The sequence below is a fragment of the Chlamydotis macqueenii genome, chromosome 1 (genome assembly GCF_036417535.1).
Source record: "Chlamydotis macqueenii isolate bChlMac1 chromosome 1, bChlMac1.mat, whole genome shotgun sequence".
Classification (NCBI taxonomy): Eukaryota; Metazoa; Chordata; class Aves; order Otidiformes; family Otididae; genus Chlamydotis; species Chlamydotis macqueenii.
Window position 1 is genome coordinate 191,756,128 of NC_141556.1, and position 16,529 is coordinate 191,772,656.

The 16,529-nt window shown below is 38.4% G+C and overlaps 1 protein-coding gene across 2 annotated transcripts in view; it reads right to left on the reverse strand.

The window, feature by feature from the left end:
- FRY (FRY microtubule binding protein) overlaps positions 1–16,529 on the reverse strand; it is a 170,033-nt gene that overhangs the window by 24,997 nt on the left and 128,507 nt on the right. For both annotated transcript variants that reach the window (XM_086772000.1, XM_086771999.1), the window contains exons 47-52: positions 10,386–10,526; positions 9,464–9,643; positions 8,263–8,424; positions 7,347–7,421; positions 6,125–6,295; positions 13–213 (exon numbers count right to left, since the gene is read on the reverse strand). In XM_086772000.1, the coding sequence (XP_086628126.1) occupies positions 13–213; positions 6,125–6,295; positions 7,347–7,421; positions 8,263–8,424; positions 9,464–9,643; positions 10,386–10,526 (930 nt within the window). The remainder of the gene's footprint in view (positions 1–12; positions 214–6,124; positions 6,296–7,346; positions 7,422–8,262; positions 8,425–9,463; positions 9,644–10,385; positions 10,527–16,529) is intronic.

The window sequence follows — 16,529 nt, forward strand, 5'->3', positions numbered from 1 at the left end:
TTTGCAACTTACTAGGTCAGAGTTCTCCAGGATTTGGCTGGTGGTCAGGTCCTCCTCCTCAGATGACTCATCGGAGTCCTCATGGTTCATTTTGTTCAGGCTGGGCATGCTCCCTGAGAGCTGGCTCTCTTCCAGCAGCTGCATGTCACACTTGTCCAGGCTGTCGAGGGACCGTCTACGTACTCCCCAGTTGAAGTTGTCCAGGCTTTCACCCTGAAATCAGATACAGGATCAGCTTCCTTGATTTGAAACTCTTTGTATACAAACCACTGCTCGTTAGATCAAAGTTAGCTCAAGAAATATCTTTATGTAAAAATATAATACAAACTTCATATAAACATGATTTTGTTAAGCAGTAATGTAACAGGAGCATTTATAATTTTCCAGCGCTTCAACTGGAGATAAGAGCAGAAGCATGGAAATGACAGTTAAATGAAGATTCATTCTTTTCAGTATTAGATGTTTTTCATGCATTTGCCAATTTAAGAATTTGTTTTTGTAAGTAAGTCCACATATACACACACCTCAATACCAGTAGAGCAATGACAGGCAAAAAAAAAGTTTGGAAGCAATTTTAAAGGATTTTTTCCATGATGTTTAAAATATTAGGAGCACAGTTCATAGCAATGGTTCAATTGTGATACATATGTTAAAGATTTTAGATTCTTTTCATTATATACATAACCATAATCATGAGTTAAGGTAGATTTGAATGAACCCTTCATTTAGCAAGCAAAATACAATAGGTAAGCAGCACACCTTTTAAAACTTTTAATCTAGGTTCATATAGCTTACTTTTGAAATGTGAATTTATTTGAAACTATACTCTGATAATAACTTGACTGACTGAGATTTCACTTTTTAAACAGAACACCGTCAAATGGACCCAACACTTTATATTGACTTTCCGTTCTGATCCCACATGGAGTTACACAAAGCTGAGTGCATTAAGCAAACTGCATAACTATTTGCTAGGCTGGTGAACTAATACAAAGATCACTTAATTTCTTTCATGTATAAAAATGACAATTAGTTTTCCACTCTTTTCCTATTTGTTTACTTTATGTATTTTTCAGTGAACTGTATCCTTTTTCCCTAATTGCACCAATTCTCTTGCTCCCTTCTTCAAGTCTGGCCAGGTTTCTCTCCGACAGCTGCTCCTGTCCTGGACCTCCAGAGCCCAAAGTGGCCTTGCTCAGCATGAAGGGTCTACCCAAAAGTATCCAGCTGCAGTTTTGGGTTCTTTAGTTAGGTGAAAGCCATCAACCTTACATCAACAAGGGAAGGAAATGTAAAGAGAATAATGTTTCTTTTTAAGGTTCAGAGCTGACTGTTTAAAACAAGACTCTGTAAGATGCAACACTCTTAAACAAGCAAGCCAGCTACTGAAAATTCAGGTTGACAGTGACCTTTTAAATATGAATTTGACAAAAATAGAGTTCTGCCTAAAAAAAAATCATAAACATTGAAGTCACTGATTATAGAAGGAGTATATCCTGGGCTCATGCAGATTAAAATTATGTGCAATCACAGAGAAAGATGTTTCAGTGCAGTAAGGTACTTAACCAGATTTGTAATTTTACACACCTGAGTAATTCCCATTCAGGACTACTCAGACATTTACTGAATGGGGACTAAACTGCATAAAGTGCAATTAATTCAATTGCAATCTTACCTCCTTATCAAGCAACAAACTTGCACAAATAGATCTTATTTTGTATGATTGTTCTTTAAATCAATGGACTTTGGAATAAGATTAGAGAGGGTAAGTTCAGTTTCATGACAGTAAGCTGACTGTTCATGAACAAATACGAGGCAAAAAGAAAAAAAAAATTTTTAGGAAAAAGACAATCCAGAAATGCAAGAACTGTAATCCACAAGAACATTTAGAACTAAAGAATGCACTATATTCAAGAGCAAACAAACATTAAATTGTTATGAAGCTCAGCACATTATTGGAAGAACTCTGTGTTTCCATCCTGGAACGGGAATCATATGGTAGTTTTGTGCAGGAAGAGAACAGAGCACTTCCAAGATTCAAGAAATTAGGTCTCTCTAAATCATAAAAATGACTGTGCATTGCCCAGCAACCTATCTTAACAAATTATTTGGCTGTCCATCCTCTCCCTCAAAGGCTGGAGGACACATGCAGCAATGAGACATCCTCCACAAAAACACCAGTTACAGAACTAACAAATGACAAAATGACATAAATAAGCAAGCAAGCAAAGATGACCGTCATCACACACTGATCCTCATGATGCCTATCTGTAAACTGCAACCTATGTCTATGGGAATATTTTCTGGTGCAGTTTTGTTCTGCAATGTCTTAGAGAAGGAAGCCAGCAAAAAGAAGAAAAATAGAAAAATGAAAAGGGACACTCCTAGGTTATACAATTAGAAGGGAGAATGAATTCAAAGTAAGGGAAAAGGGTAAGACAGATAAAAGACAGTATAACCCAAGCACCCAGAGTATTTGGGTTAGCGTTAGCTTGCTACAGGGGCACCCAGAATCATACTGAATTTAAACAAGAGGTCAACACATGTCTATGAAGATGGAGTTGTTGTTTTTATGGTCTGTTAGCAATCTTTCTTTCACAGTTAAGAAGATGGAGTTGTTGTTTTTATGGTCTGTTAGCAATCTTGCTTTCACAGTTAAGAAGAAGGAAGGAAGATGTATTTGAGAAGCTGTTAATGATTATCAACAGCAGGAGCAAAGCTATCCCCTATCTGAAAAGCCATCAGCCACAAACATCAACTCAAAAGGAAACAATCACATATTATAAATGTGTCTGGCCAGCAGTGAGCAGGTACCACATAGGACTTCCTACAATCATCACCGTTCTGGTAAAGGAGCAGATCTGCCCTTGCAGCCGCTTTAAAAACTACAGCAACCCAGGGGAATGGGGAGACACAGAAAGGCAGTAAAAAGGGAAGTAACTCTATGTGAGGGGAGAGCAGCATAGCTCCTCCAAAAAGCATAATGCAAAACTTCTTTCACACAAGATTTTATCCTTACTATATTGACAAAGTATGCAAAGTTAATGGAGTCACACAAATATTGTAGGGTATAGGCAAAAGTATTGTGGAACTGCATAGTAAGGCACTATTTCCATATGGTTGTATCTTTTAGAGCACAGACAAAGATCTTTTGGGGGTTGTGTTTGCATAATACCTGATGTACAGACTTGCAGAAACAAATATGCAAAATACTGAAATACTGTTGTTGCTGATTTTTGTATCATTTGTACAACTCATTACAATTCTCTGTCATTTCACTTCTCTCTACACAGTGATAACTGCAAGTTTAGGTCCCAAACTGGCAACCACTGATGCTCCTTTTCAGGAGGGCAAATTTGCTCCTTAACAGGGCAAATAAGTCCAGCAAAGTCTGTAGGAGTATACAGCTGAATTAAATTAAGTCAGATGAATTAATCAATTTATTCAATTAAATTCAGGCTGGTAGGCAATGATATAAACTTTCTAAAGAGGTGTCAGGTATTGGCTTTAGCAAGATGCTAACAAGAGCCAATATACTACAACTGAAAAGCTGGTAATTATATATCATTTGCCCATGGAAACAAATGGCCCAAACTTTACTATATTATAAATAATGAAGTTGTTCTTTTGCTTTTAAATATTATTTATGCACAAAAATACTAAAAGGAGAAATGGCTCAGTTTAAAAAATGCTGATACTAGAATTAAGATATTTTAAAATTTGTGGAGACTGTTGAACATGTCAAAAACAAACTTAAAATGAAACAATTTTTGAAAAATACTTCAGAAATATTTCTAATATGAGACAAAAAATGAAGCACCTGTCAGAAGAGCAATCACACGCACACTCACTCACGCACACACTGAAGAGGGAGAGGGCAAAAACAAAACTATGTTATTCTAGAATACAAATTTGCAAGAAGGCATAACATATGCTGGCACATCTGAGTTCAAGCAGCATTCTTACCTGAAGTTCCTGTGTAGCAGATTTAACGGACAGAAAAACAAATAGAAAGAATCTATGTAAAATTACTGTATTAAAGACATTATAGACAAACATTTGCCTACAATTGTAACTAATAGTATCACAGAAACTTCAATTCTTCAGCCTGTCTCTTAAGTTTGAAAATAATCATTACCTGCTTTCACATCTTTATGAAAATTCAAAAAAGTACATCTTGTGGTCTGGGGACAATACAAGAATCACTGGCCTGTTTCAATCATAAGGTTTTTTTTTGGAAAGACTGTGCTCTTGCTAGCTTCAGCTTTCTAACACTGTTTTGTTCATGTTTATCAATATAGCAAATTCAGACCTGATATAAAATGTTACAGCAGTTTCAATTCAGTCATTAGAAATGTAGCCTCTTACACCCAGTTTGAATTTGGCTAAAGTATCTATTTAAAACAGTAGTCAGTCATTCTGGACTAAACCTTGGAATGCAAGGTCTCAGATCCATGACAATTTAAAAACTGTATTAAGTAAAAGACTACATTTTTCATTTTACTTCACATGAAGCTAGAGAAGCTTAGTATCTGTTCCACGACCAACTTAAGACAATTAGTACATCGATTAATTTAGGCCTCAGTCTTGAAATTAGCCACATGAATGTAACAAATCTTTGCAGGGAAACAGTCCATGAAGGTAAACTCATTTTGATAGAAATTGTTCTGCACAATTATATATAATCTGTATATGGTTTTAACTAGTGAAGAGAAAGAAGAAATTCCTGAATTTCAATGGACAAAAAAATAATCATGTGATATTTAGTCAAAATTGCAGTCCCAAGTCCTTGTAATATCTTGAAAGCATTTAAGACACAGAAATAATTGCAGCCAGTATACTTTTTGACAAACTGGCACTGCTGTTTTATAATTTATCATTGTTTGGAACATTAAAGCTCCTTCGTAATACTTGCCTAATGTATTTTCAACCACTGATGCCAATGCCAACTGCTTTTTTTTTTTTTTTTTTTAAAGCAAAGTCATGGGCAGTTGTGAGCCAAAATTACTATATTTTGATACAGATTCCTGACTTGGAAAATAAGGACTCTGTAACATCTCTTTCTATTCCTTCATTCTTTCTCTTCATTAGAAAAAAAAATTTAAAATTCAGATGTACATGAGTTCACACCCGAGGGGTCTGTTCACCTTAAAATTATTTTACTACTGTAATTCATCTAGGGAGAAAAATTATTATTTCTTCTTGTACACATGTTCATCTCAGGGCTAACAATGATGCCTGGGAGAATTCATGTTAAAATTAAGTCCAGATTATGACAAGATAATTAATTAATTAAACTGTTAGGTTTGCTGAACATCTGCACCTTAAGTACTTCAAAAGAGCTAAGAACTTCTGAACTTTTAAATAGCAACAAAATTGTTAGACTTGTTTGACAATGCGTATTCATTTTTGGTCTTTCCCACCCAAACAGAAAGAAATACTCCAAGTTTGAGATAAGCAAGGTTAAAGGGTGCAGCCCCTGCACCCCCCCAGATTCAGCAGTTCTTCAACTTTTTCCCTTCAGCAGTTTCAGCTCCAGGTAAGCTGACAGGCTTCACCTGTCAAGACTTGATTTGAGCTGTCAAGGTTCTGTTTAGCTCCTGCATGAAATGATGAAATCACAGACACCTAAGCAGAGTGGAAGGTACTCGTCTCTCAGCATTAGTGATTTCATCAGCAGTTGCAGGAATAACAACAGCCTGAAGGCCTGAATTCATGTTTTGGAGGGTTACTCATGAACCAAGAGTTTTGCAACAATTTAATTTTATGGGTTTTTAATCGGCAAATATATTTTTGTTAACAAATTTAGACCTTTAAAAACTGTATTTAAAACAAATTCACTTAAAAGTAAATTAACCGAAATGGTACTAGAACAGAGCCTTTATCTTCCAGTAACAGTTTTGCAGTGTTTCCTAAAGTAGATTCAGAAAGGAAGGGTGTGGTAGCCTCTTACTGTTATGCTACTGAAATAAACACTAAGTGAACATTATAAACAATCTGAACTTAAAACTAAGTTTATAGTTACACAGTTAAAGTTTTATGTTACAAGGAGAGTATAGTGTTTAGTAGAAAGAATATAAAACTGTTTTATTAAAAAAGCTATTTCAGAGAAAATATACTGTACCTCCCCATCTTCCAGCTCAACATCTAGGAAATCAAAGTCCCTAAAGACTCTGAATTGTTGTTCACTGTTTGAATCATCCATGTTCTCCTGCTCCCTTGCTCCGTCTTCTGAAGACACCAAGCTCGTCTGGTGCTCAATCAGATCCAAATCACCACAGGAAGAAAAAATTACCTACAATTCAAAGGATTTCTCTTGTAACAAACTGTTCCCTCCGGTTGTTTCTTCCTAAAAGCTGTAATTGGTTATTTGGAAGACTGTATTTCCAGTACACACCTAATTCCTTCACTGAGTATTTTTAGAACACTCTTTATTATTTATGTTGGACAGGTGCCTTCAGATTAAACTTGTACAAAGAAACAACTTCATACTGCAGGAACACATCCAAGAATATTACAGCTACCTCCTAACGGCTGCAGATTGATGTTGCCTGGAAGTTTGTATACATTTATAGGAACGAAATTCAGAGAACTTAGCAAAGAAAATGCTGTCAGGGGGGTGAGCTAGTAAGTTCTCCAAAATATCTCTAGTTGAAAGTGATGTTCAAAAATATACCAAGATTAGAAAACACAAAAAGCTGTAATTTTTCCTTTCCTACTAAAAATAATTATATCTGCAATTTACTTGCAAAAATGCAACAGTCCCTGTCTTGCAGAAATGAAGGACCGGTTCACCATAATACAAATGACATGCGACATATTAAAAAACATTCAGAAATTTTCCTTTCTCTGTAGAAGAAATTTAATAACTATTTTAAGAGCTTCCTACCCTGGATGATCTATTGCCCATTTCCTGGCACCAGATAATATTAATTTTTAATGAGTAACCTCAGAACTACTATCTAATGGAAAAATCAGAAACCACTCCCCCTCCACAGTTTAATTTCTGTAATTTAATTTTTTACTTTATAAAGGCTCTAGATTGGTAATAGCAGAGGTCATTACTCTCTACCCATTGAGCTGGCATAAGCAAAACTCTCAGCATCACAGATGTCTCATAGCAAAACCATATGTAGCTCTGTAAGCAAATTGTCTTTAAGTGAGAGGGCCATTCACTCTCCGGTCTATATGCTGAGAAATGCAGCGTGGGGCAGTGCAAATGACAATGACAGTAATGTGACATGAAACTATGCAAATCAGCTCAGCAACTCTGGGAAACGAGGTTATTCACTACTAAAGTTTAGGACACAATGAAACAAAGAAATGGTCAATACGAGGCTACTTACTGAAGGGTTTTTACTCAGCCCAACTTCCTGACCACATAGAGAAAGGACATGCACAAGTTTTTCCTTTGTCCTTTTCTAGAAAACAAGACATTTCTCAAATGAGCATTGTTTTAACCACCTGTTCTCCTGGTGGCTAGAAGCATACATTAACAGTTTTTAATTAGGAGGAATCAACCAAAGAATTAGTCATTCAGTGCTCAAATGGTTGCTTTCAGAGCAACTACGCACACAAGGAAACATAAAACCAGCTGTTAATGATTTAAGTGTTTATTATTTTTAAATTAGCCCATTAATTCTATTGAGCATAATAAGAAAACATTGGATTCTGTGCATCACTTCAAAAGGACAGTTCAGGAGCTTATAATTAGAGACATGCATTATTAATTTATTTGCAGAACTGGTGCCTGAGTTACTGCTATACAGAAAAAAAAAACAAACTGGCAAATACATTTATTCTCCTTGGTTTTATTCTAACTGGCAGATAGCCAAAATCAATAAGGTAATCAAATATCACTTTTAGGAAAATTGTTTCAAGCAATTATTTTAATCTGATTTCCCAAGAAAACAACACTTAGAAAGTTGCACATGCTGTCTGCTCTCCTTGATATCTGAACTCACCTGTCATTCTTAGCTAAAGCTGACCTAGACTTAGAGGTCTTAAAGTGATGCATTTCCTGAAGGCTGAAAGAAAAACCACTGACAGCACAGAAGACAGACATAACTCAGTTCATTTCTGAGTCCAAGAAATGATATTCAGCTCAGACAGTCCAGTCAGATGCTGTGCTGCCACTGCCCTAGCCAGCAGCACTGCACAGGGCACAGAGGGCACCAAGCATCTACGAGCCTAGTATGTGTCAATTCAGCTGCTCCAAGTTCAACTTGTTAATGAATAGTGGGCCACTTAAAAGGAGTTTACCTGAGAGTACTGGGGTCTCTTCCAGCTCACAGGAACAAGGACATTGGAGTTAGATCCTGAGGAGGTTGAAGAAGTGCTTCGGGTAACAGCCATTGCCCTGGGTTTACCATCTCGTCCAGAAGAACTCTGCAGCTCATCATACCGTCTCCCAATAATTGGAGTCTTAAATAGAGATTAATTATTCACTAGTACTATGCTCCAGGATGAACTTATAATGGGGGAAATTGCTTCAGTTGCAGTAAAAGATTACTCTGAAGATCATTCACAGGGGTAAAACAAGGAGTGCACTGAACTTGCTTTGTATGTTATTTTCCACTATTAATGTCTCAGTAACAATTGGCATACTTAGTAGCTGGTGCTTATGTTCATGAATAGCTAATACACAAAGCAACTGTCAAACTTGTTTCTAATGTAAGAATCGGCAAAAAACCCAGAAAGCTTATGAAATTTATTTCAAATCTACATTTCTTGCATGTGTTTTTTAATGGGTTTTTCCTAAGAGTGCTGAACACTCTAGCCCTGTTCCAACAAACATTAAAATGCTTGCTTAGATTGGCAATAGGATGCTCAGCATTTTCTGAAACTATACCTACATGAAACAGCAAGAAGAAACTCTTTATAAAATAGTACAAGATGCCTTTTTATGTTCATATTTCCTTTTAACCTCAAAATCTCACTATTATCTATATAATACAGTCTATAATGCCGCAAACAGTCCTGCAGGTTCATAGCTATAAATAAAGTGAGTTGCCCATTAAAAATAGGACCATTCGGTTCTGTAAAGTTAAAAGGTGTACAGGGTTTGCAGGACAAAGACTGCTGTAAAAGAGTTCAGTCAGAAGTCAGACAGCACTCCGTTAAAGGACATACTCCTGTGTTTAACAGTTACAGAGAAGATTGGCATCTAATACAAAATACATATAGTATACTTATATATTACAGTTGGCATAACTGCAGCATAGCTTTCCCACCAGATAATTTTAAATACAACTATTAATTCCTTCACCAAAAAAATCTAGTAAAAATCCAGAAAAGGTCACTAAATATGTCACTGTGGATTGAAAAGAATTTAACAGCCTTTCAGTTTGGTAATTTTCCTTTCTTTCCCAATTTTTCAGCTTTCTTAAGGAGCTGCAGCACTTATTTTAGGATTATCAAATAACAGAATTAAGGTTTTAAGTAGCAGAATTACAAATAATACCTCTGAAATATCAAAATGAAACTCTAAAGTCTTCCCTGGTAGCTCCTTGGAGGCACTGTTCCACACTCGATGTATTTCCATTTTTGAAAGATCGCTGTGTTGATAGGATGGTAAAACTAAACTGGCAGATCGAGAAACTACCAACTTCAGGATATTCAAGGCTTCTCTCCAGTGAATGCTCTAGAAGTAAGTATACTTAATCAGCAAAAGGAAAGAAAGATTCACACACATTCAAAATTATTTACACATTTTACAGTCATATTTTTTACCATATAATAAAAATGTGGAATTGGAATATTACTATTCTTTTGCTCTCTCGGCCACTGACAAGGTACATACTTGCAGAATAACTTCAACAGCTGAGACCAAGACTTGCCTAAGGTGTCATTGTCAGGGAACTGGTCTGCAACCTGGGAGATCCAAGTGCAAGGCCAACTTGGCCAAAGGTTTAAAATCTCCTACTTGAATGCCTTAATCAGTACAAATAAATATAAGAATCTCCATTCAACAGAAAGGCTGACTTGACATTGGCTCTTTACAGCTGTAAATTCCTAGTAGAAATATGTATTTTCCACTTGCTGAGAATTAGGTGCAGAAGTCTCTGAAGGGAAGTGTTTATGCCACATCTCCCTCATGCTAATAACTAAAAAGAGTGGTCAGTTACAGTCTGGCTGGTATTAAGCTTGCTCCTGGTGTAGTGTAGCTGCAGCCTAAACCTTCACACACAGTGAATGCACAGCTGGGCATCTTATCTGGGGATGCACAGTCTATTAGGCATCAGGATATTTATAAACCAGATACCACACTGGACAGTCACAGTCCTCCCTGCTAATCTAGTCTTAAATTCTTATAAAGAAAATCAACTTGTGGCAGTAAACACTGCTAAGTTCCTATGCTAATATAAAGAAGATAAGGTATTTACCTGTACATATTTTTCAATGGTTTTTAGCACTTCCACGTTAAACTGTTTCACAGGAATAGCTGACAGGTCCATATAACTAAGAAGACTGTAGATCATCTGTAAAAGGGACTGTTGCATACTAGGAAGACCCTTTTCTAGTAGCTGTTAAAAAAAAAAAGTGAAAATAGCTAAATTTTGAGACATTTCTTCTTATGGAAAAAGCTTCTAGTTTCATGAATGCCATTTGTACTGTTAATCTCTCTTCTCATTGATTCTGCAATGCCATTTCACAGTCATTTTACAGTCATTTTACAAGTCATGATGATACAAGTATGAAATAAAAAAAAACCTTTAAGTTGGGAGCCAAATGCTATCCTGTTCTGATATATGCCTGCCCTAACTTTTCCAGAAAACACATTCAGCAGTTGAGTAAACTGCTAGGTAAAATTTACACTGTAATTAGGGAAGCACATCCAGTAAAAACAGAGCAGTATCTTTTTATGCCTACCTTTGCTGCAAGTCAGTGAGAAAAAAAGAAAACATGCTGAAGAAACAAAACTACTACTATTCAGACATCAATATATATTTATCTAAATATACTTCACTGCCAGCGCTCACTGGCTGTAACTGCCAAAGAAATATTTTCTGTTAAGGAGGAGATGGAGTCCCTGGGCTCTCTTGCTGTAGGGGCACATACAAAGAAGGGCTTGATCTAAATCCTGAAATTTTGGAACACCTGAGTATAGATCCTGGAATACCACAATGAACCTTGGAAATGCAACTGTCCTCATATATATACACACATGACAGTAATTCAGGAGGCATGCTATGTTTGCACATGTGTGTGAAATATCTCAGCTGAAAATTTCCTGGAAGATAGCACGTTCTTTCATTAGTGACAGGCACTGTCCCACCCCACAAATTTCACAGGCAATCAAATATTATTGCTGGAGGTTACCAGAGGCTCAAGACTAGACTCTATCCTTTCATTCAGGCTGACAAAAAAGTTCTTCTAACATTGATTACTAGAAATATTAGGATCTAGAAAACAATTACTTATAAAAACTCTATGCTGTCTCATGTCTTCAGCAGAGAAAAATTTCAGCTGTTATCCAAGAAGAGTCTAGTAATTTACTAGATGCCCTAGCTGGCCTGAATGACAAGGCTCCTCTTTTTATTGAATGAGAACGCTTCATGCCAGCCAAAATGGAATGTTCAGGTAGGACACACATCTATCTCACCCCACTAAATATCTTCTGATTTCTTTCATCAGTAAAAGTGAGTAGTAATTAGTGATTCATAAAACAAAGTAGGCAAATTTCATTAACAGCACACAGATGGAACTCACTGTGCTTTATCTATACCTCTGCTACATGGTAACCTGCTTCACCCCATGGATACTTTTACTGAGAGATAAAACGTGCTTAGCAATTCTTCTTCAAAACAAGGTTAAAGACTTTTTCTGATCCTTTCATTAGGATCTCGCAATGGAAAGTTTGATTTCTTCCTTGTAAATAGTTTATATGATCCAGCACATCAGCTGGTATAACATTTCAGTGTAGGAATAAAGGATTAGAAGAAACTATCTGGATGAGAGAAAGAATTTTTTTTTGTTCTCTGGCAGAGGCTACTGCATCAGACAATCACTTTTGTGATAGGAAAAGGAATTCTTGGGACATAATGGGAATTTCGTCTCTATTGCTGGTTAGAAAGCTGTTCTAGGAATGTTAACTCTGAAAGCTTCTAATTTCCATTCCAGTTTGTATAAATTTGTTGTGAACAGAATCCTTTGACTCAAACAGCTCTTGGCCCTTAAACTGTAAACATTTCTGGATTGTGCCAGTTTTCATTTATTCAGATGAGTATATGTGGTGGTTGATAGTCCAAGTGTGTACTTAAATACACCATGAATTTGTAACAAGAAAGAGTATTTCAGTTTAAAAAGAGAACAGCAACTTTAAAATGCATTTAGTACAGTAAGAGTTCTTTTGCTGCCAGAAGTAACAAAGATAGCAGCAAGATGGGAGTTGTGGTAACACATCATTTGGATCAGTGAGTTACAGGACAAAGAGTTTCCACTGTACATGTATGAAGAAATCATAACTGTCCTCAGTCTTTTTTTTTTTTTTTTTTCCCCTGACTGTGGTCCATATGAACTGTTTTCAAGAACTGTGGATTTCTTTCTTGTTAGTGTGTGGTAACTATCTGGATCTTACCTGGGTTTAGGGATCCACACTCCATTAAGCAACATTTATCCCCCTCCTGAAGCAGTAACTAACCTAGAACTAAGCGGAGAGCAAAGCCTGCTCCTTGAAGGCTTGTCTGGGCTGGCTGCTACTGGTTGATGTGGCTGCTGGGATGATACCGCAGGAGACAGTTCCCTTTGCCCCTCCATATCTGGCAGAAGGTGTGAAGAGATACTCTGCTCTTAGGCTATGTTGGTCAGTCAAACAAATGTTTTCTGTGTCCACTAAGGAAATGAAGGCATTTCACAAGCCACGTCTGATAGACAAGCCATTAGTGGGATAATACCTGACCTAGGATATGCTTTCCTTTGCAATCTCTAGTGATTTTTTTGAACAGGTTATGAATGCTCATGCTCCTATCACAAGCAATCCCCTATCTAATAGGGAGGAGGAAACATCTACCATGAGCACATGTTCTGGTTTTGTTTGGTGAGGGGGAGCCTAAGGTGGTAGCTTTTGTAGGAAACTGCTAGAAGTCGCTCCCCTTTGTTTAGTGGACTCGGCCGGACCTAGGTCAAGGCCGAGCCAATTGGTAGCAGAATGTCTCGTGATAACGCCTCTGCCATAACGTATTTAAGAAGGGGAAAATAGGAAAAAAAGGGAGAGAAGATGTGAAGCAGCTGAGCAGGGCAGAGAGGGGGAGGCGCAGACCTCATGGGCCTTGCAGGCTTCACCCTCTGGCCTCCCGCTGGGCAGCCGACTGGGCCCAATTAGGCCCAGCCCGGCCGCAAGAGTGGAGAAGAGATAAGAAGTGAGTAAGATATAAAAAGGATCCTGAGAGGTGTCTGCCAGCCTGTTGTGAGGAACGGCTGCAGACGCCAAGGTCAGTTCAGAAGGAGGGGGAGGAGTAATGTGGCTCCTGGCCAAGATTCCCCTGCAGCCTGTGGTGACGACCATGGTGGAGCAGGTTGTCCCCCTGCAGCCCATGGAGGCCCACAGAGGAGCAGAGATCCACCTGCAGCCCGTGGAGGACCCCACGCCAGAGCAGGTGGAGGCCTGAAGGAGGCTGTCCCATGGAGGCTGTCCCATGGAGGGCCCGCTGGGGCAGCTGTTCTGGAGGGACTGCACCCCGTGGAAGAGATGACCCACGCCAGAGCAGTTTCAGGAAGGACTGTGGCCCATGGGAGGGACCCCACCCTGGAGCAGAGGAGGAATGTGAAGAGTTCTTCCCCTGACAACGAAGTAGTGGCGTAAAACAATGCACGATGAACTGACCACGATCCCCATTCCCTCTTCCCCCCTGTGCCGCTCAGGAGGGGAAGGTAGTAGAGATAATGTTAAGCCCGGGAAGAGGGAGAGGTCGGGGGAGGTTATCTTGTTCCCTGTCTCATTCTCCTGCTAGTTTTAGTAATAAATGAATGGTTTTCCCCAAGTTGAGTCTGTTTTGCCCGTGACGGTAATTTTAAGGATTTCTCCCTGTCCTTATCTCAAACCTCGAGACGTTTTTCTTATATCATCTCCTCCTATTCTCTTGGAGGGTGCGGGGAGTGAGAGAGAGAGACTGCGTAGTCTGGTCCCGATCCGGGCTGAACCATGACAGCACATTACTACGCAGTATGTAGTTTCTTCTCCCTTCTTCTGTATTAATAGCACTAGCTGCTTAAGTCCAAGCATGACCTTAGACTTAATGAATCACTAGTCACTAGTTTAACATGTGACCCATGTCAATTCAGATATTCTCCTAGAATGATTGTGCTCTCATGGTACAAGGTTGATTAAAAAAAATAATATGCAAAAAATCTAACATAAAATCAAAGTAAACTTTCAGTAATGTGTTTGTATACTGCTTTTGGTAGTGGAGGTTCAAACTTCTACTGCAGTATTAAATAGTGATTTATCCTCATCTGTAGACTGAGATCCTCAACTATTTTTCTAGAAGAAATGATAATTTTTCATGGATAGAGCTGTAATATGTAAAACTCGGTAAGGAGCGTTGCTTGTCACTGAAAGGTTTGGATAAGAACATGGTTTAAATGTTTTATTTTATGCCAGGATCATATCCCTAGCTGACAAGCAATTACCTACCATCAAATAGGATAAATGCATATTTTTGTCTGAATGGCAATAATCAAAACTTTTACCTTCTGCGGAGAGCATTTGTTCTCAAAATTTTAAGTTGTGGTACAAAGTCTCCTTCTGAAGGTATACCTGTATGTGTGCATGGGTCCCTGTTGCAACACAGATTTCCTTTGTTATTCTTAATTACTGCATGTCTCAACTTCCTTCAGGCTTAAGCACTGGGGACTGAGCCAGGATTAGTAAAGCACAAAGCTCTGTAACCAACGGCTATAACATTCAACTGCAGATTGCCCAGTGGCTTTACCTATTACTCATTTGGCTTTACCTATTGACAGTATATCCCACAGTTGGTTTATAGGAGACAGGAGCACATTCTTTATCCTGGACCGGGGATTAACTGAGAAGAAAACAGTAAACATATTCTGAATGCTGGAAGAATCTTTTTCATGGCCACAGTAGGCCAAACAAGATGGTTTCTTGTCTCTTGCTCCTCCTCCAGACTGGCAGCTACCCTATACTATGCCCATACAAATATTCTCCAGACATGACTCAACAGAGCTCCAGTCAATGTAAATAAAGAGAAAGGAATTCTTGCTTACTACTCTCTTGTCCTGTGATGACGGTGCTATGTGAGGAATGTGCCTCAATCATGGTCAAAAACCTGCCTGACTTGCTTTTAATACAGTAGTGTGGTGAAAATCTACAGCAAAGGGGAAGTGCAAAGAAAGTCTCCACATGCACGCCTAAACCTGTTTTGAGGGGAGCAAGATCACGTGCAATGGCCTTTGTGGAGGTGCTTCAGCACCAGTAAGAGCACTGAAGGGTAAATAGAGGGTCAAATGCTTTCCTAAGGCTAAGAAAGAGTTTAAATCTCAGTTTTTACAGTATTTGTGTATTAGAAATACAAGTTTCTGCTGTGAAGGAGACACTTGATTCTTGAGGATTTAGAGTCGTGTTTGAAGAGCTAATAGTTCTTTACAGTCACTGGGTTTGAAAACAGACTGAAAAACCTTAAGGTCCCATTTTAGTCTCCTACAGGAGAGTCATGGCTTTCACCATCAGTTAAGATCTGATATGATTGTTTACTTTGAGCCTCTATGTGCAAACAAGGTGAGGAATTGCGGCTTGAGGTACCAGGGCCAAGTTTAATCTGAATTTTCGAGTATGGGAGCACAGCTTGGCCTCTCAAGCTCTTGAAAATGTGTGGATAGCCAGTATCACTGATGCCTGCAGAGGTTTTGTAGATCCTTTGGCAGATGGGAGAATGAATCTGCTCCAAAAACCAAAGACACTCTAAAGAAGCTAGTGAATTTATGTCATGAATACAGAACTATCTTTTCCCCGGATGAGAGCAGAGACTGAAGGCATCTCACTATAGCAGGGGAGTGAAGGGATAAATCTGCAAGAAAACGGTGTCCTGACACTGATCTGACACAGGAGGCAGAAAATCAAGTGGCCTTAAGCTAAAGAGCAGAACTGAGCCTTGGATCCCCAGTAACAATGCTGCATGAGCTCTACACTCCGCATGTGAGATACATTAGGAGTAAGCAATGAGCACAGGGGAAAACTTGGGCAGCAAGATGATCCCATTCAGTGTTAGAGGAATGCATACAGATTTGTGTCAACAACCAGATCCTTATATAGTAGATGATATCTTACTTAACGCTGATAACCCCTTCTGGAATTAGTCCTTCTCTTATTTTCCTCAGTGGATCTAAATAAATGCTGTCCAGTTTCTTTTTCTTTCACAGTGGAAAATCTGACTGGCTGATGAAGCTGCTTTAAGAGGTATCAGCCCTGCAGACCTTTGCTGGCTCCTGTTTTATTGTTCAATATTGATTTCTTATAGTAATTCCCTTCTTTCTGCTAATTTCTGCTTTTTATTCTTCATTATAAATAA